This window comes from Hyperolius riggenbachi, chromosome 1, assembly GCF_040937935.1.
Source record: "Hyperolius riggenbachi isolate aHypRig1 chromosome 1, aHypRig1.pri, whole genome shotgun sequence".
Classification (NCBI taxonomy): domain Eukaryota; kingdom Metazoa; phylum Chordata; class Amphibia; order Anura; family Hyperoliidae; genus Hyperolius; species Hyperolius riggenbachi.
In genome coordinates, this window is record NC_090646.1 from 665,898,638 (window position 1) to 665,926,468 (window position 27,831).

Genomic DNA, 27,831 nt, shown 5'->3' on the forward strand with positions numbered 1-27,831 from the left:
CATAGGTTAGAGAGGTAGCTGCCTCCCAGCACAGGTTAGACAGGTAGCTGCCCCACAGCATAGGTTAGACAGGTAGCTGCCCCCCAGCATAGGTTAGATAGGTAGCTGCCCCCCAGTATAGGTTAGATAGGTAGCTGCCCCCCAGCATAGGTTAGATTAGGTAGCTGTCCCCCAGCATAGGTTAGATAGGTAGCTGCCCCCCAGCATAGGTTAGACAGGTAGCTGCCCCCCAGCATAGGTTAGACAGGTAGCTGCCCCCCAGCACAGGTTAGACAGGTAGCTGCCCCCCAGCATAGGTTAGACAGGTAGCTGCCCCCCAGCATAGGTTAGATAGGTAGCTGCCCCCCAGTATAGGTTAGATAGGTAGCTGTCCCCCAGTATAGGTTAGATAGGTAGCTGCCCCCAGTACAGGTTAGACAGGTAGCTGCCCCCCAGCATAGGTTAGACAGGTAGCTGCCCCCCAGTATAGGTTAGATAGGTAGCTGCCCCCCAGTATAGGTTAGATAGGTAGCTTCCCCCCAGTATAGGTTAGACAGGTAGCTGCCCCCCAGTGCAGGTTAGATAGGTAGCTGCCCCCCAGTATAGGTTAGATAGGTAGGTGCCTCCAGTATAGGTTAGATAGGTAGCTGCCCCCCAGTACAGGTTAGATAGGTAGCTGCCCCCCAGCATAGGTTAGATAGGTAGCTGCCCCCCAGTATAGGTTAGATAGGTAGGTGTCCCCCAGTATTGGTTAGATTAGGTAGCTGTCCCCCAGCACAGGTTAGACAGGTAGCTGCCCCCTAGCATAGGTTAGATAGGTAGCTGCCCCCCAGCATAGGTTAGATAGGTAGCTGCCCCCCAGCATAGGTTAGATAGGTAGCTGCCCCCCAGCATAGGTTAGATAGGTAGCTGCCCCCCAGCATAGGTTAGATAGGTAGCTGCCCCCCAGTATAGGTTAGATAGGTAGCTGCCCCCCAGCATAGGTTAGATAGGTAGCTGCCCCCCAGTATAGGTTAGATAGGTAGCTGCCCCCCAGCATAGGTTAGATAGGTAGCTGCCCCCCAGTATAGGTTAGATAGGTAGCTGTCCCCCAGCATAGGTTAGATAGGTAGCTGCCCCCCAGTACAGGTTAGATTAGGCCCTAGAAACGGCCCTGATGGTCATACAGCAAGTAGTATCATACCCTAGTATTTGCACTGCCATTGTATTGGGGCTCATTCACTTGTATTCTTATTATATGAATATTGTTGCACTTTATTACTATTTAATATTTATGGCTGATGCCTTCATCTAGCACCTTTGTATACACTATATTAATGGCATGCTGTGTTTACTGTGTGACCCGGGTCATACTCCAGTGTGGGCTATTGCACCCTCTGCTGGAGAGGTTCTATCCCTGCTTTATTTATATTATCCTCTGTGGTTGAATGACATGGGCTGTCTAGTCCTTGTTATATTGTAATTGTTTTTAAAGTTGAAAGACAACTTTTTGGCTAGCAATAAACTTTTGTTACTTTTTGAATATAATTGCATTGAATTGGTTTTTTGTTCTTTCGATCAAGGAATTATGATATGACAGTCGTGCTTTTTACAGGGAAATGTCTTTCTTGACTTCTATCTTGACATAGATATGATTATTTTTTTTATTATTCCCTAAAGGTGTAGGTGTAATTTTACTAGTTGGCCACAGGATGTCCCCACTGAGCAAAATCCTATTAGCGTACAAAGTACGCTACTTAGGAAACAATGTATTGCCACATTGTAACTAGGGAAGGTGAAGCCTGCGATCACAGTGCCTGCGGGGACATAAATGAATGGGAAGTTCCCATTCATAAATGTATCTATCGGGTGGCAGAAACCGGCGGAAATCACGGCGGGAGAAAGCGAGGCGGCTCTATTTAAGAATAAACACTGTTTTGAACAAAAACAGTGTTTATTCTCGGCGGACATGTACGGATTGGCACAAGGGACTTTTGTACCCTGCGGCCATTCCCCCCCTCCTCCAAGGAACAGCGCGTTCGCGGGCATGTGCCCACAGGATTGCCTGCACAGCACAGCAAACTGCAGAGACATGACTATCGTGTCCCTGAGGCTGTAGCAGCTGCAGACGTAAGGGTCACATCTGCGTGGCATAAATGGTTAATCACTTGTCTACAGCCTGGAAATGTCCTTATTTGTTACATATACGCAGAGCCAGATGTACTGGGGGCTGCAGTATGGATGTACCCCCAAACCAGCCATAATCCCCCCATAATCCCTCCCCCAGTCACTGCAATGGGTGTCACATATACACAGAGCCAGGTGTACTGGGGGCTGCAGTATGGATGTACCCCTAAACCAGCCACAATCCCCCCATAATCCCTCCCCCCCCCAGTCACTGCAATGGATGTCACATATACACAGAGGCAGGTGTACTGGGGGCTGCAGTATGGATGTACCCCCAAACCAGCCACAATCCCCCATAATCCCTCCCCAGTCACTGCAATGGATGTCACATATACACAGAGCCAGGTGTACTGGGGGCTGCAGTATGGATGTACCCCCAAACCAACCACAATCCCCCCATAATCCCTCCCCAGTCACTGCAATGGGTGTCACATATACACAGAGCCAGGTGTACTGGGGGCTGCAGTATGGATGTACCCCCAAACCAACCACAACCCCCCCCATAATCCCTCCCCCACTCACTGCAATGGATGTCACATATACACAGAGCCAGGTGTACTGGGGGCTGCAGTATGGATGTACCCCCAAACCAGCCATAATCCCCCCATAATCCCTCCCCCAGTCACTGCAATGGATGTCACATATACACAGAGCCAGGTGTACTGGGGGCTGCAGTATGGATGTACCCCCAAACCAGCCACAATCCCCCATAATCCCTCCCCAGTCACTGCAATGGGTGTCACATATACACAGAGCCAGGTGTACTGGGGGCTGCAGTATGGATGTACCCCCAAACCAGCCATAATCCCCCCATAATCCCTCCCCAGTCACTGCAATGGGTGTCACATATACACAGAGCCAGGTGTACTGGGGCTGCAGTATGGATGTACCCCCAAACCAGCCACAATCCCCCCATAATCCCTCCACAGTCACTGCAATGTGTGTCACATATACACAAAGCCAGGTGTACTGGGGGCTGCAGTATGGATGTACCCCCAAACCAGCCACAATCCCCCCATAATCCCTCCACAGTCACTGCAATGGATGTCACATATACACAGAGCCAGGTGTACTGGGGCTGCAGTATGGATGTACCCCCAAACCAGCCACAATCCCCCTATATTCCCTCCCCAGTCACTGCAATGGGTGTCACATATACACAGAGCCAGGTGTACTGGGGGCTGTAGTATGGATGTACCCCCAAACCAGCCACAATCCTCCATAATCCCTCCCCCAGTCACTGCAATGGATGTCACATATACACAGAGCCAGGTATACTGGGGGCTGCAGTATGGATGTACCCCCAAACCAGCCACAATCCCCCATATTCCCTCCACCAGTCACTGCAATGGGTGTCACATATACACAGAGCCAGGTGAACTGGGGGCTGCAGTATGGATATACCCCCAAACCAGCCACAATCCCCCATAATCCCTCCCCAGTCACTGCAATGGGTGTCACATATACACAGAGCCAGGTGTACTGGGGGCTGCAGTATGGATGTACCCCCAAACCAGCCACAATCCCCCCATAATCCCTCCACAGTCACTGTAATGGATGTCACATATACACAGAGCCAGGTGTACTGGGGCTGCAGTATGGATGTACCCCCAAACCTGCCACAATCCCCCCATAATCCCTCCCCAGTCACTGCAATGGGTGTCACATATACACAGAGCCAGGTGTACTGGGGGCTGCAGTATGGATGTACCCCCAAACCAGCCACAATCCCCCATAATCCCTTCCCAGTCACTGCAATGGGTGTCATATATACACAGTGCCAGATGTACTAGGGCTGCAGTATGGATGTACCCCCAAACCAGCCACCCCCCCCCCATAATCCCTCCCCAGTCACTGCAATGGGTGCCACATATACACAGAGCCAGGTGTACTGGGGGCTGCAGTATGGATGTACCCCCAAACCAGCCACAATCCCCCCATAATCCCTCCCCAGTCACTGCAATGGTTGTCACATATACACAGTGCCAGATGTACTGGGGCTGCAGTATGGATGTACCCCCAAACCAGCCACAATCCCCCATAATCCCTCCCCAGTCACTGCAATGGGTGTCACATATACACAGAGCCAGGTGTACTGGGGGCTGCAGTATGGATGTACCCCCAAACCAGCCACAATCCCACATAATCCCTCCCCAGTCACTGCAATGGGTGTCACATATACACAGAGCCAGGTGTACTGGGGGCTGCAGTATGGATGTACCCCCAAACCAGCCACAATCCCACATAATCCCTCCCCCAGTCACTGCAATGGGTGTCACATATACACAGAGCCAGGTGTACTACGGCGGTAGTATGGATGTACCCCCAAACCATCCACAATCCTCCATAATCCCTCCCCAGTCACTGCAATGGGTGTCACATATACACAGAGCCAGGTGTACTGGGGGCTGCAGTATGGATGTACCCCCAAACCATACACCATCCCCCATAATCCCTCCCCCAGTCACTGCAATGGGTGTCACATATACACAGAGCCAGGTGTACTGGGGGCTGCAGTATGGATATACCCCCAAACCAGCCACAATCCCCCATAATCCCTCCCCAGTCACTGCAATGGGTGTCACATATACACAGAGCCAGGTGTACTGGGGGCTGCAGTATGGATGTACCCCCAAACCAGCCACAATCCCCCCATAATCCCTCCACAGTCACTGTAATGGATGTCACATATACACAGAGCCAGGTGTACTGGGGCTGCAGTATGGATGTACCCCCAAACCTGCCACAATCCCCCCATAATCCCTCCCCAGTCACTGCAATGGGTGTCACATATACACAGAGCCAGGTGTACTGGGGGCTGCAGTATGGATGTACCCCCAAACCAGCCACAATCCCCCATAATCCCTTCCCAGTCACTGCAATGGGTGTCATATATACACAGTGCCAGATGTACTAGGGCTGCAGTATGGATGTACCCCCAAACCAGCCACCCCCCCCCCATAATCCCTCCCCAGTCACTGCAATGGATGCCACATATACACAGAGCCAGGTGTACTGGGGGCTGCAGTATGGATGTACCCCCAAACCAGCCACAATCCCCCCATAATCCCTCCCCAGTCACTGCAATGGTTGTCACATATACACAGTGCCAGATGTACTGGGGCTGCAGTATGGATGTACCCCCAAACCAGCCACAATCCCCCATAATCCCTCCCCAGTCACTGCAATGGGTGTCACATATACACAGAGCCAGGTGTACTAGGGGCTGCAGTATGGATGTACCCCCAAACCAGCCACAATCCCCCCATAATCCCTCCCCAGTCACTGCAATGGGTGTCACATATACACAGAGCCAGATGTACTTGGGCTGCAGTATGGATGTACCCCCAAACCATACACCATCCCCCATAATCCCTCCCCCAGTCACTGCAATGGGTGTCACATATACACAGAGCCAGGTGTACTGGGGGCTGCAGTATGGATGTACCCCCAAACCAGCCACAATCCCACATAATCCCTCCCCAGTCACTGCAATGGGTGTCACATATACACAGAGCCAGGTGTACTGGGGGCTGCAGTATGGATGTACCCCCAAACCAGCCACAATCCCACATAATCCCTCCCCCAGTCACTGCAATGGGTGTCACATATACACAGAGCCAGGTGTACTACGGCGGTAGTATGGATGTACCCCCAAACCATCCACAATCCTCCATAATCCCTCCCCAGTCACTGCAATGGGTGTCACATATACACAGAGCCAGGTGTACTGGGGGCTGCAGTATGGATGTACCCCCAAACCATACACCATCCCCCATAATCCCTCCCCCAGTCACTGCAATGGGTGTCACATATACACAGAGCCAGGTGTACTACGGCGGCAGTATGGATGTACCCCCAAACCAACCACAATCCTCCATAATCCCTCCCCAGTCAATGCAATGGGTGTCACATATACACAGAGCCAGGTGTACTGGGGGCTGCAGTATGGATGTACCCTCAAACCAGCCACAATCCCCCCATAATCCCTCCCCAGTCATTGCAATGGATGTGACATATACACAGAGCCAGGTGTACTGGGGGCTGCAGTATGGATGTACCCCCAAACCAGCCACAATCCCACATAATCCCTCCCCCAGTCACTGCAATGGGTGTCACATATACACAGAGCCAGGTGTACTACGGCGGTAGTATGGATGTACCCCCAAACCATCCACAATCCTCCATAATCCCTCCCCAGTCACTGCAATGGGTGTCACATATACACAGAGCCAGGTGTACTGGGGGCTGCAGTATGGATGTACCCCCAAACCATACACCATCCCCCATAATCCCTCCCCCAGTCACTGCAATGGGTGTCACATATACACAGAGCCAGGTGTACTGGGGGCTGCAGTATGGATGTACCCCCAAACCAACCACAATCCTCCATAATCCCTCCCCAGTCAATGCAATGGGTGTCACATATACACAGAGCCAGGTGTACTGGGGGCTGCAGTATGGATGTACCCTCAAACCAGCCACAATCCCCCCATAATCCCTCCCCAGTCATTGCAATGGATGTGACATATACACAGAGCCAGGTGTACTGGGGCTGCAGTATGGATGTACCCCAAACCAGCCACAATCCCCCATAATCCCTCCCCAGTCACTGCAATGGATGTCACATATACACAGAGCCAGGTGTACTGGGGGCTGCAGTATGGATGTACCCCTAAACCAGCCACAATCCCCCCATAATCCCTCCCCAGTCACTGCAATGGGTGTCACATATACACAGAGCCAGGTGTACTTGGGGCTGCAGTATGGATGTACCCCCAAACCAGCCACAATCCCCCATAATCCCTCCCCAGTCACTGCAATGGATGTCACATATACACAGAGCCAGGTGTACTGGGGGCTGCAGTATGGATGTACCCTCAAACCAGCCACAATCCCCCCATAATCCCTCCCCAGTCACTGCAATGGGTGTCACATATACACAGAGCCAGGTGTACTAGGGGCTGCAGTATGGATGTACCCCCAAACCAGCCACAATCCCCCCATAATCCCTCCCCAGTCACTGCAATGGGTGTCACATATACACAGAGCCAGATGTACTTGGGCTGCAGTATGGATGTACCCCCAAACCAACCACAATCCCCCCATAATCCCTCCCCCAGTCACTGCAATGGATGTCACATATACACAGAGCCAGGTGTACTGGGGGCTGCAGTATGGATGTACCCCCAAACCAGCCACAATCCCCCATAATCCCTCCCCAGTCACTGCAATGGGTGTCACATATACACAGAGCCAGATGTACTGGGGGCTGCAGTATGGATGTACCCCCAAACCAGCCACAATTACCCATAATCCCTCCCCAGTCACTGCAGTGGGTGTCACATATACACAGAGCCAGGTGTACTGGGGGCTGCAGTATGGATGTACCCCCAAACCATACACCATCCCCCATAATCCCTCCCCCAGTCACTGCAATGGGTGTCACATATACACAGAGCCAGGTGTACTACGGCGGCAGTATGGATGTACCCCCAAACCAGCCACAATTCCCCATAATCCCTCCCCAGTCACTGCAGTGGGTGTCACATATACACAGAGCCAGGTGTACTGGGGGCTGCAGTATGGATGTACCCCCAAACCATACACCATCCCCCATAATCCCTCCCCCAGTCACTGCAATGGGTGTCACATATACACAGAGCCAGGTGTACTACGGCGGCAGTATGGATGTACCCCCAAACCAGCCACAATCCCCCTATATTCCCTCCCCAGTCACTGCAATGGGTGTCACATATACACAGAGCCAGGTGTACTGGGGCTGCAGTATGGATGTACCCCCAAACCAGCCACAATCCTCCATAATCCCTCCCCAGTCAATGCAATGGGTGTCACATATACACAGAGCCAGGTGTACTGGGGGCTGCAGTATGGATGTACCCTCAAACCAGCCACAATCCCCCCATAATCCCTCCCCAGTCATTGCAATGGATGTGACATATACACAGAGCCAGGTGTACTGGGGCTGCAGTATGGATGTACCCCAAACCAGCCACAATCCCCCATAATCCCTCCCCAGTCACTGCAATGGATGTCACATATACACAGAGCCAGGTGTACTGGGGGCTGCAGTATGGATGTACCCCTAAACCAGCCACAATCCTCCATAATCCCTCCCCCAGTCACTGCAATGGGTGTCACATATACACAGAGCCAGGTGTACTGGGGGCTGCAGTATGGATGTACCCCCAAACCAGCCACAATCCCACATAATCCCTCCCCAGTCACTGCAATGGGTGTCACATATACACAGAGCCAGGTGTACTGGGGGCTGCAGTATGGATGTACCCCCAAACCAGCCACAATCCCACATAATCCCTCCCCCAGTCACTGCAATGGGTGTCACATATACACAGAGCCAGGTGTACTACGGCGGTAGTATGGATGTACCCCCAAACCATCCACAATCCTCCATAATCCCTCCCCAGTCACTGCAATGGGTGTCACATATACACAGAGCCAGGTGTACTGGGGGCTGCAGTATGGATGTACCCCCAAACCATACACCATCCCCCATAATCCCTCCCCCAGTCACTGCAATGGGTGTCACATATACACAGAGCCAGGTGTACTACGGCGGCAGTATGGATGTACCCCCAAACCAACCACAATCCTCCATAATCCCTCCCCAGTCAATGCAATGGGTGTCACATATACACAGAGCCAGGTGTACTGGGGGCTGCAGTATGGATGTACCCTCAAACCAGCCACAATCCCCCCATAATCCCTCCCCAGTCATTGCAATGGATGTGACATATACACAGAGCCAGGTGTACTGGGGCTGCAGTATGGATGTACCCCAAACCAGCCACAATCCCCCATAATCCCTCCCCAGTCACTGCAATGGATGTCACATATACACAGAGCCAGGTGTACTGGGGGCTGCAGTATGGATGTACCCCCAAACCAGCCACAATCCCCCCATAATCCCTCCCCAGTCACTGCAATGGGTGTCACATATACACAGAGCCAGGTGTACTGGGGGCTGCAGTATGGATGTACCCCCAAACCAGCCACAATCCCCCATAATCCCTCCCCAGTCACTGCAATGGATGTCACATATACACAGAGCCAGGTGTACTGGGGGCTGCAGTATGGATGTACCCTCAAACCAGCCACAATCCCCCCATAATCCCTCCCCAGTCACTGCAATGGGTGTCACATATACACAGAGCCAGGTGTACTACGGCGGCAGTATGGATGTACCCCCAAACCAACCACAATCCTCCATAATCCCTTCCCAGTCAATGCAATGGGTGTCACATATACACAGAGCCAGGTGTACTGGGGGCTGCAGTATGGATGTACTCTCAAACCAGCCACAATCCCCCCATAATCCCTCCCCAGTCATTGCAATGGATGTCACATATACACAGAGCCAGGTGTACTGGGGGCTGCAGTATGGATGTACCCCCAAACCAGCCACAATCCCCCATAATCCCTCCCCAGTCACTGCAATGGGTGACACATATACACAGAGCCAGGTGTACTGGGGGCTGCAGTATGGATGTACCCCCAAACCAGCCACAATCCCCCATAATCCCTCCCCCAGTCACTGCAATGGGTGTCACATATACACAGAGCCAGGTGTACTACGGCGGTAGTATGGATGTACCCCCAAACCATCCACAATCCTCCATAATCCCTCCCCAGTCACTGCAATGGGTGTCACATATACACAGAGCCAGGTGTACTGGGGGCTGCAGTATGGATGTACCCCCAAACCATACACCATCCCCCATAATCCCTCCCCCAGTCACTGCAATGGGTGTCACATATACACAGAGCCAGGTGTACTACGGCGGCAGTATGGATGTACCCCCAAACCAACCGCAATCCTCCATAATCCCTCCCCAGTCAATGCAATGGGTGTCACATATACACAGAGCCAGGTGTACTGGGGGCTGCAGTATGGATGTACCCTCAAACCAGCCACAATCCCCCCATAATCCCTCCCCAGTCATTGCAATGGATGTGACATATACACAGAGCCAGGTGTACTGGGGGCTGCAGTATGGATGTACCCCCAAACCAGCCACAATCCCACATAATCCCTCCCCCAGTCACTGCAATGGGTGTCACATATACACAGAGCCAGGTGTACTACGGCGGTAGTATGGATGTACCCCCAAACCATCCACAATCCTCCATAATCCCTCCCCAGTCACTGCAATGGGTGTCACATATACACAGAGCCAGGTGTACTGGGGGCTGCAGTATGGATGTACCCCCAAACCATACACCATCCCCCATAATCCCTCCCCCAGTCACTGCAATGGGTGTCACATATACACAGAGCCAGGTGTACTACGGCGGCAGTATGGATGTACCCCTAAACCAACCACAATCCTCTATAATCCCTCCCCAGTCAATGCAATGGGTGTCACATATACACAGAGCCAGGTGTACTGGGGGCTGCAGTATGGATGTACCCTCAAACCAGCCACAATCCCCCCATAATCCCTCCCCAGTCATTGCAATGGATGTGACATATACACAGAGCCAGGTGTACTGGGGCTGCAGTATGGATGTACCCCAAACCAGCCACAATCCCCCATAATCCCTCCCCAGTCACTGCAATGGATGTCACATATACACAGAGCCAGGTGTACTGGGGGCTGCAGTATGGATGTACCCCTAAACCAGCCACAATCCCTCCATAATCCCTCCCCAGTCACTGCAATGGGTGTCACATATACACAGAGCCAGGTGTACTGGGGGCTGCAGTATGTATGTACCCCCAAACCAGCCACAATCCCCCATAATCCCTCCCCAGTCACTGCAATGGGTGTCACATATACACAGAGCCAGGTGTACTGGGGGCTGCAGTATGGATGTACCCCCAAACCAGCCACAATCCCACATAATCCCTCCCCAGTCACTGCAATGGGTGTCACATATACACAGAGCCAGGTGTACTGGGGGCTGCAGTATGGATGTACCCCCAAACCAGCCACAATCCCACATAATCCCTCCCCCAGTCACTGCAATGGGTGTCACATATACACAGAGCCAGGTGTACTACGGCGGTAGTATGGATGTACCCCCAAACCATCCACAATCCTCCATAATCCCTCCCCAGTAACTGCAATGGGTGTCACATATACACAGAGCCAGGTGTACTGGGGGCTGCAGTATGGATGTACCCCCAAACCATACACCATCCCCCATAATCCCTCCCCCAGTCACTGCAATGGGTGTCACATATACACAGAGCCAGGTGTACTACGGCGGCAGTATGGATGTACCCCCAAACCAACCACAATCCTCCATAATCCCTCCCCAGTCAATGCAATGGGTGTCACATATACACAGAGCCAGGTGTACTGGGGGCTGCAGTATGGATGTACCCTCAAACCAGCCACAATCCCCCCATAATCCGTCCCCAGTCATTGCAATTGATGTGACATATACACAGAGCCAGGTGTACTGGGGCTGCAGTATGGATGTACCCCAAACCAGCCACAATCCCCCATAATCCCTCCCCAGTCACTGCAATGGATGTCACATATACACAGAGCCAGGTGTACTGGGGGCTGCAGTATGGATGTACCCCTAAACCAGCCACAATCCCCCCATAATCCCTCCCCAGTCACTGCAATGGGTGTCACATATACACAGAGCCAGGTGTACTGGGGGCTGCAGTATGGATGTACCCCCAAACCAGCCACAATCCCCCATAATCCCTCCCCAGTCACTGCAATGGATGTCACATATACACAGAGCCAGGTGTACTGGGGGCTGCAGTATGGATGTACCCTCAAACCAGCCACAATCCCCCCATAATCCCTCCCCAGTCACTGCAATGGGTGTCACATATACACAGAGCCAGGTGTACTAGGGGCTGCAGTATGGATGTACCCCCAAACCAGCCACAATCCCCCCATAATCCCTCCCCAGTCACTGCAATGGGTGTCACATATACACAGAGCCAGATGTACTTGGGCTGCAGTATGGATGTACCCCCAAACCATACACCATCCCCCATAATCCCTCCCCCAGTCACTGCAATGGGTGTCACATATACACAGAGCCAGGTGTACTGGGGGCTGCAGTATGGATGTACCCCCAAACCAGCCACAATCCCACATAATCCCTCCCCAGTCACTGCAATGGGTGTCACATATACACAGAGCCAGGTGTACTGGGGGCTGCAGTATGGATGTACCCCCAAACCAGCCACAATCCCACATAATCCCTCCCCCAGTCACTGCAATGGGTGTCACATATACACAGAGCCAGGTGTACTACGGCGGTAGTATGGATGTACCCCCAAACCATCCACAATCCTCCATAATCCCTCCCCAGTCACTGCAATGGGTGTCACATATACACAGAGCCAGGTGTACTGGGGGCTGCAGTATGGATGTACCCCCAAACCATACACCATCCCCCATAATCCCTCCCCCAGTCACTGCAATGGGTGTCACATATACACAGAGCCAGGAGTACTGGGGGCTGCAGTATGGATGTACCCCCAAACCAGCCACAATCCCCCCATAATCCCTCCCCAGTCACTGCAATGGGTGTCACATATACACAGAGCCAGGTGTACTGGGGGCTGCAGTATGGATGTACCCCCAAACCATACACCATCCCCCATAATCCCTCCCCCAGTCACTGCAATGGGTGTCACATATACACAGAGCCAGGAGTACTGGGGGCTGCAGTATGGATGTACCCCCAAACCAGCCACAATCCCCCCATAATCCCTCCCCCAGTCACTGCAATGGGTGTCACATATACACAGAGCCAGGTGTACTACGGCGGCAGTATGGATGTACCCCCAAACCAACCACAATCCTCCATAATCCCTCCCCAGTCAATGCAATGGGTGTCACATATACACAGAGCCAGGTGTACTGGGGGCTGCAGTATGGATGTACCCTCAAACCAGCCACAATCCCCCCATAATCCCTCCCCAGTCATTGCAATGGATGTGACATATACACAGAGCCAGGTGTACTGGGGGCTGCAGTATGGATGTACCCCCAAACCAGCCACAATCCCACATAATCCCTCCCCCAGTCACTGCAATGGGTGTCACATATACACAGAGCCAGGTGTACTACGGCGGCAGTATGGATGTACCCCCAAACCAACCACAATCCTCCATAATCCCTCCCCAGTCAATGCAATGGGTGTCACATATACACAGAGCCAGGTGTACTGGGGGCTGCAGTATGGATGTACCCTCAAACCAGCCACAATCCCCCCATAATCCCTCCCCAGTCATTGCAATGGATGTGACATATACACAGAGCCAGGTGTACTGGGGCTGCAGTATGGATGTACCCCAAACCAGCCACAATCCCCCATAATCCCTCCCCAGTCACTGCAATGGATGTCACATATACACAGAGCCAGGTGTACTGGGGGCTGCAGTATGGATGTACCCCTAAACCAGCCACAATCCCCCCATAATCCCTCCCCAGTCACTGCAATGGATGTCACATATACACAGAGCCAGGTGTACTGGGGGCTGCAGTATGGATGTACCCTCAAACCAGCCACAATCCCCCCATAATCCCTCCCCAGTCACTGCAATGGGTGTCACATATACACAGAGCCAGGTGTACTAGGGGCTGCAGTATGGATGTACCCCCAAACCAGCCACAATCCCCCCATAATCCCTCCCCAGTCACTGCAATGGGTGTCACATATACACAGAGCCAGATGTACTTGGGCTGCAGTATGGATGTACCCCCAAACCAGCCACAATCCCCCCATAATCCCTCCCCCAGTCACTGCAATGGATGTCACATATACACAGAGCCAGGTGTACTGGGGGCTGCAGTATGGATCTACCCCCAAACCAGCCACAATCCCCCATAATCCCTCCCCAGTCACTGCAATGGGTGTCACATATACACAGAGCCAGGTGTACTGGGGGCTGCAGTATGGATGTACCCCCAAACCAGCCACAATCCCCCATAACCCCTCCCCAGTCACTGCAGTGGGTGTCACATATACACAGAGCCAGGTGTACTGGGGGCTGCAGTATGGATGTACCCCCAAACCATACACCATCCCCCATAATCCCTCCCCCAGTCACTGCAATGGGTGTCACATATACACAGAGCCAGGTGTACTACGGCGGCAGTATGGATGTACCCCCAAACCAGCCACAATCCCCCTATATTCCCTCCCCAGTCACTGCAATGGGTGTCACATATACACAGAGCCAGGTGTACTGGGGGCTGTAGTATGGATGTACCCCCAAACCAGCCACAATCCTCCATAATCCCTCCCCAGTCAATGCAATGGGTGTCACATATACACAGAGCCAGGTGTACTGGGGGCTGCAGTATGGATGTACCCTCAAACCAGCCACAATCCCCCCATAATCCCTCCCCAGTCATTGCAATGGATGTGACATATACACAGAGCCAGGTGTACTGGGGCTGCAGTATGGATGTACCCCAAACCAGCCACAATCCCCCATAATCCCTCCCCAGTCACTGCAATGGATGTCACATATACACAGAGCCAGGTGTACTGGGGGCTGCAGTATGGATGTACCCCTAAACCAGCCACAATCCCCCCATAATCCCTCCCCAGTCACTGCAATGGGTGTCACATATACACAGAGCCAGGTGTACTGGGGGCTGCAGTATGGATGTACCCCCAAACCAGCCACAATCCCCCATAATCCCTCCCCAGTCACTGCAATGGATGTCACATATACACAGAGTCAGGTGTACTGGGGGCTGCAGTATGGATGTACCCTTAAACCAGCCACAATCCCCCCATAATCCCTCCCCAGTCACTGCAATGGGTGTCACATATACACAGAGCCAGGTGTACTGGGGGCTGCAGTATGGATGTACCCCCAAACCAGCCACAATCCCCCCATAATCCCTCCCTAGTCACTGCAATGGGTGTCACATATACACAGAGCCAGATGTACTTGGGCTGCAGTATGGATGTACCCCCACACCAGCCACAATCCCCCCATAATCCCTCCCCCAGTCACTGCAATGGATGTCACATATACACAGAGCCAGGTGTACTGGGGGCTGCAGTATGGATGTACCCCCAAACCAGCCACAATCCCCCATAATCCCTCCCCAGTCACTGCAATGGGTGTCACATATACACAGAGCCAGGTGTACTGGGGGCTGCAGTATGGATGTACCCCCAAACCAGCCACAATCCCCCATAATCCCTCCCCAGTCACTGCAATGGGTGTCACATATACACAGAGCCAGGTGTACTGGGGGCTGCAGTATGGATGTATCCCCAAACCAGCCACAATCCCCCCATAATCCCTCCCCAGTCACTGCAATGGATGTCACATATACACAGAGCCAGGTGTACTGGGGGCTGCAGTATGGATGTACCCCCAAACCAGCCACAATCCCCCCATAATCACTCCCCAGTCACTGCAATGGATGTGACATATACACAGAGCCAGGTGTACTGGGGCTGCAGTATGGATGTACCCCAAACCAGCCACAATCCCCCATAATCCCTCCCCAGTCACTGCAATGGGTGTCACATATACACAGAGCCAGGTGTACTGGGGGCTGCAGTATGGATGTACCCCCAAACCAGCCACAATCCCCCCATAATCCCTCCCCAGTCACTGCAATGGATGTCACATATACACAGAGCCAGGTGTACTGGGGGCTGCAGTATGGATGTACCCCCAAACCAGCCACAATCCCCCCATAATCACTCCCCAGTCACTGCAATGGGTGTCACATATACACAGAGCCAGGTGTACTACGGCGGCAGTATGGATGTACCCCCAAACCAACCACAATCCTCCATAATCCCTCCCCAGTCAATGCAATGGGTGTCACATATACACAGAGCCAGGTGTACTGGGGGCTGCAGTATGGATGTACCCCCAAACCAGCCACAATCCCCCATAATCCCTCCCCAGTCACTGCAATGGATGTCACATATACACAGAGCCAGGAGTACTGGGGGCTGCAGTATAGATGTACCCCCAAACCAGCCACAACCCCCCATAATCCCGCCCCAGTCACTGCAATGGGTGTCACATATACACAGAGCCAGGTGTACTGGGGGCTGCAGTATGGATGTACCCCCAAACCAGCCACAATCCCCCATAATCCTCCCCCAGTCACTGCAATGGATGTCACATATACACAGAGCCAGGTGTACTGGGGTCTGCAGTATGGATGTACCCCCAAACCAGCCACCCCCCCCCCCATAATCCCTCCCCAGTCACTGCAATGGATGCCACATATATACAGAGCCAGGTGTACTGGGGGCTGCAGTATGGATGTACCCCCAAACCAGCCACCCCCCCCCCATAATCCCTCCCCAGTCACTGCAATGGATGCCACATATATACAGAGCCAGGTGTACTGGGGGCTGCAGTAAGGATGTACCCCCAAACCAGCCACAATCCCCCCATAATCCCTCCACCAGTCACTGCAATGGGTGTCACATATACACAGAGCCAGGTGTACTGAGGGCTACAGTATGGATGTACCCCCAAACCAGCCACAATCCCCCATAATCCCTCCCCAGTCACTGCAATGGGTGTCACATATACACAGTGCCAGATGTACTGGGGCTGCAGTATGGATGTACCCCCAAACCAGCCACAATCCCCCATAATCCCTCCCTAGTCACTGCAATGGATGTCACATATACACAGAGCCAGGTGTACCGGGGGCTGCAGTGTGGATGTACCCCCAAACCAGCCACAATCCCCCATAATCCCTCCCCAGTCACTGCGATGGATGTCACATATACACAGAGCCAGGTGTACCGGGGGCTGCAGTGTGGATGTACCCCCAAACCAGCTGCAATCCCCCATAATCCCTCCCCAGTCACTGCAATGGGTGTCACATATACACAGAGCCAGGTGTACTGGGGGCTGCAGTGTGGATGTACCCCCAAACCAGCCACAATCCCCCATAACCCCTCCCCCAGTCACTGCAATGGATGTCACATATACACAGAGCCAGGTGTACTGGGGGCTGCAGTATGGATGTACCCCCAAACCAACCACAATCCTCCATAATCCCTCCCCAGTCACTGCAATGGGTGTCACATATACACAGAGCCATGTGTACTGGGGGCTGCAGTATGGATGTACCCCCAAACCAGCCGCAATCCCCCCATAATCCCTCCCCAGTATCTGCAATGGGTGTCACATATACACAGAGCCAGGTGTACTGGGGCTGCAGTATGGATGTACCCCCAAACCAGCCACAATCCCCCCATAATCCCTCCCCAGTCACTGCAATGGGTGTTACATATACACAGAGCCAGGTGTACTGGGGCTGCAGTATGGATGTACCCCCAAACCTGCCACAATCCCCCCATAATCCCTCCCCAGTCACTGCAATGGGTGTCACATATACACAGAGCCAGGTGTACTGGGGGCTGCAGTATGGATGTACCCCCAAACCAGCCACAACCCCCCTCATAATCCCTCCCCAGTCACTGCAATGGATGTCACATATACACAGAGCCAGGTGTACTGGGGGCTGCAGTATGGATGTACCCCCAAACCAGCCACAATCCCCCATAATCCCTCCCCCAGTCACTGCAATGGTGTCAATATTGGGGATGTGAGAATGGAAAATAGAGATGAAATAAAGGGAAATAATTCTGCTGATCTCTGCTGCAATCAGGGCTGTTATACTCACCCTAGTTCCTCTATCTGGCTTGTTGTCAGAGCCGCCATCAGGTCACTGAATTCATCACCCCCCAGCCAGTTACCAACTAGGTCCAGCTTCCTCAGAGTCTGGTTATTCCTTATCCCGGATGCCAGGTGGGGGCAACAATTGGAGGGCAGATCATTATCCACCAAACTGCAGAAGAGAAGAATATTACCAGAAATCTATAAAACCTGCATACAATTTGTATGATTTATGCTTACATGAATTAAACATTTTCTCATTATATTTACAAGTATTAATATTTTTAGCAATTACTAGCTGATTGCCCGGCGTTGCCCGGGTATGTATTTGGCTGGTGTTAGCTCCGCCTACTTTTTCTAACCCTAACACACAATTACTCACTGACCAAGTTTGTGAGCTTTGCGGTCTTTGGTATCAATAATCTGCTTTGAAATGAAACAAATCTGATTGGCTGTGTGTGGCTCCACCCCCTTTTCTGAATTTGAACCCCAGTCACCCAATAACCAACTGTACCAGGTTTGAGGCCTGTGCCATTAACAGTTCAAGAATGGTAGCAATTAAATATTCCCCTTGAAAAGCAACAGGTGAAGTTTGATTCACTTTTGTAGGCTCCACCCACTTTTCTGAATATTAATCCCAGTCACCCAGTGACCAACTGTGCAAAGTTTAAAAACCCTGCTATTAACAGAATGGCTGCAGTATACATTTTCCCAGTGAAATTTGTATTTGTCTCCACCCACTGATGACCCGGCGTTGCCCGGGTATGTATTTGACTGGTGTTGGCTCCGCCCACTTTCTAACCCTAACACTCAATGACAAAGTTTGTGAGCTTTGGGGTCCTTGGCATCAATAATTTGTATATTCCCATAGAAATTAAACAAATCAGATAGGCTGTTTGTGGCTCCACCCCTCTCCAGCATTTGAACCCCAGTCACCCAATGACCAACTGTAGCAGGTTTGAGGCATCTACTATTAGCAGTGTGAAAATGGCAGCAATTTAAATATTCCACTTGAAAATCAACAAGTGAATTTTGATTGGCTATTATAGGCTCCACCCACTTCCCTGAATATTAATCTCAGTCACTCAGTGACCATCTGGGCAAAGATTAGGAACCCTGAAATAAACAGTGTAAGAAGGGCTGCAGTTTACACTTTCCCAGTGTAATTTGTTTTGGCTCCGCCCACTTTTTGTAACCTGGACACAAAGTCACTACTCAATGCCCAAGTTTGAGAGTTTTGGGGGTCCTTGGCATCAATAATTTGTATTTTCCCATGAAATGAAACAAATCTGATGCACTGTTTGTGGCTCTGTCCCCTTTTCTGAATTTGAACCTCAGTGACCCAATGACCAACTGTACCAGGTTTGAGGCTTGTGCCATTAACAGTGCAAGAATGGCAGCAATTTTTATATTCTCCTCGAAAAGTGACATGTGATTTTTGATTGGCATTTTTAGGCTCCACCCACTTTTATGAATATTAATCCCAGTCACCCAGTAACAATTAACTGTGAAGAAGGGCTGCAGTTTACAATTTACCAGAAAAATCTGTTTTTAACTCCACCCACTTTTTGTAACCTTGACACACAGTCACTACTCAATGACCAAGTTTGTGAGCTTTTGGGTTCCTGGCATCAAAATTGTGCTAATGGAAGCAGTTTATCCAGCAAAGAAATCTGGCTGTTTTTGGCTCCGCCCATTTACTAAATTTGAACCCCGAACACTTAACAACTGACTGTAGCAGGTTTGAGGCCTCTGCTATTAACAGTGTGAGAATGGCTGCAGTTTCAATATTCCCCTTGAAAATCAATAGGTGAATTTTGATTGGCTGTTGTAGGCTCCACCTACTTTTCCGAATATTAATCCTAGTCACCCAGTGACCAACTGTGTGAAGTTTGAGAACCCTGTCATTAACAGTGTAAGAAAAACTGCAGTTTACATTTCCCCATGTAAAAAGTTAGTTGTTTTTGGCTCCACCCACTATTTCTAATCTTGACATACAGTCACTTAATGACCAAGTTTATGATGTTAGGCCTCTGCCATTAAGAGAGCATGAATGGCAGCAATGTAAATATTCCCCTTGAAAATCAAAAGGTGAATTTTGATTGGCTGCTGTAGGCTCCACCCACTTTTCTGAATATTATATCCCAGTCACCCAGTGGCCAACTGTGTCACGTTTGAGAACCCTGCCAATAACAGAATGGCTGAAATCAATCTAACAAATCTGATTGGCTGTTTGTGGTTCCACCCCTTTAGTGAATTTGGACCCCAGTCATCCAATGACTGACTGTATCAGGTTTGAGGCCTCTGCCACTAACAGTGTAAGAATGGTAGCAATGTGAATATTCCCCTTGAAAATCAATAGGTACATTTTGATTGGCTGTTGTAGGCTCCACCCAGATTTCTGAATATTCATCCAAGTCACCCAGTGGCCAATTGTGTAAAGTTTGGGAACCCTGCAATGTAAAAAATGAAGTCGTTGGCACCGCCCACTTTTTTTCTAACCTTGACATACAGTCACTCAATTATCAAGTTTATCAGCTTTGGGGTCCTTGGTATCAATACTTTGTATATTCCCATTGAAAAATAAACAAATCTGTCTGTTTGTGGCTCCGCCCCCTTCCTGAATTTGGACCCTAGTAACCCAGTGACCAACTGTACCAGGTTTGAGGCATCTGCTTTTACCAGTATAAGAGAATGGTAGCAGATGAAATATTCCCTTTGAAAATCAAAAGGTGAATTTTTATTGGCTGTTGTAGGCTCCACCCACCTTCCAAAATCTTAATCTGTCAACCAATGACCAACTGTGCAAAGTTTGAGAACCCTGCCATTAACGGTTTAAAAATGGTTGCAGTTTATATTTTCCCAGTAAAAGTTCTTTTGGCTCCGCCCACTTTTTGAAACCTTGACACACAGTCACTCAATGACCAAGTTTGTGAGCTGTCAGGTTCCTGGCATCAAAAATGTGTGAATGGAAGCAGTTTATCCACCAAGGAAATCTGATTGGCTGTATGTGGCCCCGCCCCTTTAGTGAATTTGGACCCCAGTCACCCAATGACCGACTGTAGCAAATTTGAAGCCTCTGCCATTAACAGTGTAAGAATAGCAGCAGTTCAAATATTCCCCTTGAAAATCAATAGGTGAATTTTGATTGGCTGTTATAGGCTCCACCCATTTTCTTGAATATTAATCGCATTCACCCAGTGACCAAGTGTGGCAAGTTTGAGAACCCTGCGATTAACAGTCTAAGAATGGCTGCCGTTTACATTTACCCATTTAAAATGAACGGCTGAAATTTGATTGGCTGTTTTATGCTCCACCCCCTTTTCCTGGATTTGCAACCTCGGTCACCAAGTGACCAACTGTGCCAAGTGTGGGGACTCTGGCTTGATTACTGTGAGAATGGCAGTCTTTTACATTTTTTCCATTGACTTGAATGGGTGGAATCTGATTTGCTGTTTTTAGCTCCGCCCACGTGTGCAGGGGGGCCGCGAGACCCCCAGAACATATCATCCCAGGCAGTAAGGGATCTGTGTACCAAGTTTCGTTCAAATCGGTCAAGCCGTTTTCGCGTGATCGCGGCACATACACACACACACACACACACACACACACACACACACACACACACACACACACACACACACACACACACACACACACACACACACACACATACATCCGATTTTATATATATAGATTAAAATGAAAATGCTGTCACACATGTCCACAGCTAGAGGGCAGTATAGTGTTATTGCTCATAAGGAATACTCTTTTTCTCTGTCTTACACAACACAATACTATTTTCATTTAATCCACTTTATATGATATGGGACATGAATATTCCATTATTACCACTTGCAGGCAGCAGTTGGAACCTCATAGATATTAGTGAACAATGTACAGTCGTGCTACAGCGAGTTCAGGTCACCTCACACAGCAGACTGACTCACACAGGAGGGCACCCATCCCCCACATTGTCAGAAGAAGGTAAATGGGATGATCTGTCCCATCTATGTCAGTGTTACAGGGGGTGCCTCTGGGCATGCTGGGGGTGCTATTTACTTATAGGAAAGCCCAAGATTCCTCCTATCACCTGTGCAGAATGTGAGGTCTGTTTATTATAATCCAGACTGCAGACACAGAGGAGATGTTACCAGACAATTACAGGAGACTCTATCATGTCCTAAATAAAGGTGACCCTACACTGATATCAGGAATTGCAATTAGTCTTTGCTTACATGTGAAATAGAGCTGAAAACAGCATTTCTGTCACAGGAAACACTTTATATCACTGAGGGAGCTTACATGGATTTCCATATGCCTTTTTCACACACCCTGTTAAGTAAATAGTTATATACTAGCCGACCCGCGGCGTAGCATACGCCGCAATTGGGGGTAGAGGGCAGGAAGGGGGTATTGGGCACAGCGGCGGGAAAGGGGGTCGGACCCCCCCCTCAACTGGGTCCCCCATGTGTGCTCCCCCTCCAGCTTAAGCTCAGCAGGACCCCCCCTCACCTTGGTCCCCCATGTGCACTCCCCCTCCAGCTTAAGCTCAGCAGGAACCCCCCCCCCTCCCTCACTTGGGTCCCCCATGTGCGCTCCCCCTCCTGCTTAAAGGGATTCCCAGCCACAATAGCGCCCTCTATGCTGTTACTGCGGCCTTCTTGCCGCAATAACAGCATAGAGGGCGCTATTGTGGCTGGGAACGCGAAGAATCACTCGAGTTCCCAGCCTGTCGGCGGCTGTCGCCGAAACCGGAAGGAGCCGCCAGCGGGGACAGGAGGATCAGAGTGATGCTGCGAGGGCACCGGACAGCTGCAGGGGGCTGAGGGAAGCCCCAGGTGAGTAAAACTAATTTTTTTTATTTGACTTAAGTATCCCTTTAAACGACGTCCGAGGCCAAAAATCAAAATTTTGATCAGTACCTGTCACTTTTTCAAATCCATGGGCAAGTTCCTCCTCGCCCTCTGCTCTGTTCCGCCGCTAATATATTCTTTTCTTTGCCCCCAGGTCGGGGCCCAACCCCACTGCACGGGTCGGCTCGTACTCCACTCGCAAGATGGCCGCCATTCAGAGCCGCGGCCGCGCAGTGCATATGGAGGCAAGTGCGGCTGCGCAGCTCTCCACTCGCAAGATGGCCGCCGATCAGAGCCGCGGCTGCGCAGTACATATGGAGGCAAGTGCGGCTGCGCAGCTCTCCGCGGTTGGACGGGGGGCGGAGAGCTGCGCAGCCGCACTTGCCTCCATATGTACTGCCCAGCCGCGGCTCTGATCGGCGGCCATCTTGCGAGAGGAGAGCTGCGCAGCCGCACTTGCCTCCATATGCACTGCGCAGCCGCGGCTCTGATCGGCGGCCATCTTGCGAGTGGAGTACGAGCCGACCCATGCAGTGGGGTCGGGCCCCGACCTGGGGACAAAGAAAAGAATATATTTGCGGCGGAACAGAGCGGAGGGCGAGGAGGAACTTGCCCATGGATTTGAAAAAGAGACAGGTACTGATCCAAAATTTTGATTTTTGGCCTCGGAAGTCTTTTAAGCACAGTAGCAGCCACCACTATTAGTAAGAGGCAGCGGGCGGGGATGCCTCACCTCTTCCATGTTCCAGCGTGCGTTCCACTGTTGTCACTTCCTGCAATACCGCCCACTGTATTGGTGTAATTTGCCTTACTAAAACAGAAGGAAATCTGCAATAATTCAGCTATAAGTGAATATTTGTGGTTACCCACAATGCACTGCTATTAAATATGCCAATTATTCCTTTTCACCCTTAGTAACCCAAGCAAGCATCCAGAACCACTGGTGTATAGCAAGCCTATAGCTTTAAATTTTACACAGCCATATCAAACCCACATGTGACAGCCTGTTTCAGACTTTTGATCCTCATCAGTACATAGCAGGGATTGATATGGCTGTATGAGATAGGGATTGGACCGGTACAACAGAGTAACCAAGCAGCTCAGGGTGACCCAAACCATTCGGAATGTATAGGGGGATAAAAGGGACCAAAAAGACCTCCTACTAAAAAATCAAAGCTTGGTGTAATTTGGCTTCTTAAAACAGAAGAAAATCTGCAATAATTCAGCTATAAGTGAACATTTGTGGTTACCCACAATGCACCACTACTAAATATGCAAATTATTCCTTTTCACCCTTGGTAAGTCAAGCAAGCCTATGGGCCTGATTCACAAAGCAGTGCAAACTGTTTAGCACGGGTGTGCTAAACAGTTAGCACGTGAAGTGCCGTTCACGGACTTTTGCGTGCGCAAAGTGCTGCGATTTGCACGATCGCGGTCTTTTGCATGCGCACTTTGCCACGAATCGAGGCACATTACGCGCACAAAAGTCCACGATCGTGGCAAATTGCGCGCGCAAAAGACCACGATCGCGCAAATCACGGCACTTTGCGCACGCAAAAGTCTGCAAACAGTACTTCACGTGCTAACTGTTTAGCACACTCATGCACTGCCTTGTAAATCAGGCCCTATAGCTTTAAATTTTACACAGTCATATCAAACCCACATGTGACAGCCTATTTCAGACCTTTGGTTCTCATCAGTACATGGCAGGAATTGATATGGCTGTATGAGATAGGGCTTGGACCAGTACAACAGAGTATCCAAGCAGCTCAGGGTGACCCAAACTACTAAGAATGTATAGGAGGATAAAGGAGACCAAAAAGCCCTCCTACTAAAAAAAAGCAAAGCTTGGTGTAATCTTCCTTCTTAAAACAGAAGCAAATCTGCAATAATTCAGCTATAAGTGAACATTTGTGGTTACCCACAATGCACTGCTACTGAATATGCAAATTATCCCTCTTTGCCCTTGGTTTGATATGACACTACTTCTTCTTCTTGCTTGGACCAGCCCCTTCTTCTTGCTTGGACCGGCCCTGGGGGCAGGGCGCTACTTCTTCTTCTTGTTTGAAGGTTGAGGCACTTACTCTATTATATATATAGATAGTAATGCATGATGTGGAAGCTATGTGCATGTGTGTCAAAAACCTAAGCGGTTCTTGTCTTTTTCATGATTGGTAACTCACTAAAGAACCAGCCTTTTAAGCGTTGCTATCATATAAATCCGGCATAGTGGGGTCTGAACCCTCTATAACAGTAATTATAGATTTACGGCATACCTTGAAATGAATCAGAACACTCAGTATAGGATTTTATATGAAAATAATGAATTTGCTTATCATACAGCATATATACAAAATATGAACAGTTTCAAGTAGTGTTTCCTTCTAACAGTACTCCATCTCACCAAGGCTTTAGAGCCAAGCAATCATCAATGTTCTAACCACATTTAAAAAAGTATATAACAGTTGTGTTATGTAAAATAGGATCAAAAGTAGTCTCATCTGTATCAATAGCTGTGTATCTATCTAGCAGTTGTGTAAAAACTTGTAGTATTCTTATTAAAGAAATAGCATAAAAATAGCTTCTAAAAAAACTTCTTGCTAATATCTTAACAGAACTTAATGCTGAAAAATTAATAAAGTAAATCACCAGAATATTAAGCATATTAACCCTTCTCTGTCATCTCTTCAGCATCTAGAACCCCGTGTGGGAGATTGGTAGGCTAGTACAAACTATGAGCTTTCAGCTCCTACTTTTATAGTGATTGGATGCAATATGGCTGCCAGATTTGGAATTTCCCTAAATCCCAGGTTCTGATTGGCTGAGATTTCTGTGTATCAATGCGTTATCATGTTTTGAATACCTAAGTCATAATATTATGGTTTATAAATTCCTTAATTACCTTATCTTGTGAGAATTAACATCATTACATATATGACATTTGATTATCAGGTCATTTCTGATGCAGTAAATAAAAATGGACGTCACCAGCCATCTTGTCTGCTGGTTGACTTATTTGCCCCAGACATTGGCACTTTCAAACATTAAACAATGTCATTCAAGACGCATTTCTGATTATGTGTCCTTCTGCTAATTAATTTGGAATGTGTCTGTCCTTTTGCAGACAAGAGTCATATTGACCAAGTAAAAAGTCTACAGCAATTAGATGCTTATTGGAACATACAGGACTTCCCCCAATATACTTATTTAAATATAAAGCTTATTATATAAAATTCTTAAAAACAATCAAACAACATATAATTGCATATTAAAGCCTAATTTTAATATAATAATAATAATAGCCCTGTGCCTCTGCGTCCCATGTCCCTGTATCTGTGCGTTTGTGCTACTGCGCATATGCAGCATGGACAGCCCTTGGAACAGGAGGAGGACGGGGCCAGGGGTCGGGCGGGCGTGTGGTCGGGTGGACATGTGAGCCGAGCGTGTGCGAGGGTGCGTGCACATACGTGTTGACATGTGGCGGTCGCGGGATGGCTGTGAGACAGACCTAGAGCCTGTTATATTAACGGGCTTAGGTCTACTAAAATGTTCTATAATAAACAAATACATTTAATAATTTCCACTGGCAGATGTCACTATTTCATCATTTTTAAATCATTGGGAAAACCCCTTTTTTTTATATTATGAGGCATGTTCCCAAAACATAGCATATGTTATCAGCATATGTTTTAGCTTCTAAACTAAAATAATCTTATGAGTTTAAAAGCCTGGAATATGCTGAGATGTCCCAGAGCAATAGTTTAAAGAAGTACTCTAACTTTACAGTTTACAATGAAATTTTGCATAGAACATTAAACCTTAAAACATACACATATGATAGCTTTTCCTGCATAAATAAACAGCTAGAATTCAGACATGTGTATGTGTTAGGTCTGGTTCACACTACAAGCGTTTTGCTAATGTGATCCTGTAAGGGCTGATTCACACTGCAAGAGCTTTTTCTAAGCGCTTGTGATTTGTAAAGCTCTTGCTAATGTAATGCTGTGTGTGTTCACTTGAACAATGTGATTTTATAAAAAAAATTCCCATAGCATTATATTAGCAAGAGCTTTTCAAATCACTGGCACTTAAAAAGCTCTTGCAGTGTGAACCAGGCCTAAGGGTGATCCCACTGGAGCAATTCAACTTTTAAACCTGATACACATGGTGGCGGCAGCATTATCCAGTGACTGTGCTTTTTGAACATGCTGGAATACTGCAAAACCACAAGTGCCCATAAAATTGCAAAACAAAATAAGAGGAAAAAATGATCAATAAAATCGCTTGGTGATTATAATGGTGTTTGGAGAATAACAAGCCAGTGGTCCCATTATTTATATATGTAGGGATGAGGCTGGGCTCACACTGGACATAATGACCTGCTGACAATGCACAGCAAGGACCACCTGATTAGATGATTTGGGAGGGGCTGGGGGTGGAGTTTTGATACTCTTGTCATGTCTAGTTTCCATAGAAAGCACTAGTGAGAACAGATGTTGGCCATCTCTCTAGACCAGGGGTGCCCACACTTTTTCGGCTCGCGAGCTACTTTTAAACCTGCAGAGTCCACGAGATCTACCCCCTCCGGACAAATGTATATACATGAAATACTGCAAATGTACTGTATTATGCTGACCATCGTTATGCTACAAAGCATATATAAGAATATACTGCATATACACACTTCCCCACATGGTCCAAATATTGGTTTGGGGATTTGAGCTCTAAACTACCAAGTACTAGACAGGAGAAGCTGGCATCCCCCATAGTGTCCCCTCCTCACCCCTTGTGTCCTGTGAAGAAGTTTCCCCACAGCAGCCTGCACACAGAGAGCTGGGGGGAGGATGGTACTACAGGGCAGCCTCTGTGCACACTATGAGGCAACGCTGACATTCCTTGTGAACAGACGCTGCCTACTATGCGTGTCCAGTATAGAAAGAGACATGCTGAGAGTGGCTGTTATTCCGAGGACAGAGGCCAAGCTGCAATAAATTAAAATGTCAGTACTGTTAACTAGCAAGGAAGCGTGCTGGTGTACTATGTCTCCCCTGTGCAGAGATGGCATATTGTACCTCACAGGAAGACGCTGACACTGCTTGCACGGAGGGAGAGAGTCTGCTCACTTGCTCCATTATTACACGTTGGTAGCTAGCAGCCTCCCCACCAGCTGCACACACA

At 49.6% G+C, this 27,831-nt stretch overlaps 1 protein-coding gene across 2 annotated transcripts in view; it reads right to left on the bottom strand.

Moving 5' to 3' along the window:
• Nucleotides 1-27,831, bottom strand: part of LOC137532344 (NACHT, LRR and PYD domains-containing protein 3-like) — a 475,094-nt gene that overhangs the window by 107,993 nt on the left and 339,270 nt on the right. Inside the window, exon 14 of one of the 2 annotated variants that reach the window (XM_068252754.1) lies at nucleotides 17,805-17,969. The exons of the other annotated variant lie outside the window; for it this stretch is intronic. Within the exon in view, the coding sequence (XP_068108855.1) occupies nucleotides 17,805-17,969 (165 nt within the window). The remainder of the gene's footprint in view (nucleotides 1-17,804; nucleotides 17,970-27,831) is intronic. 2 annotated transcript variants of the gene reach the window in all.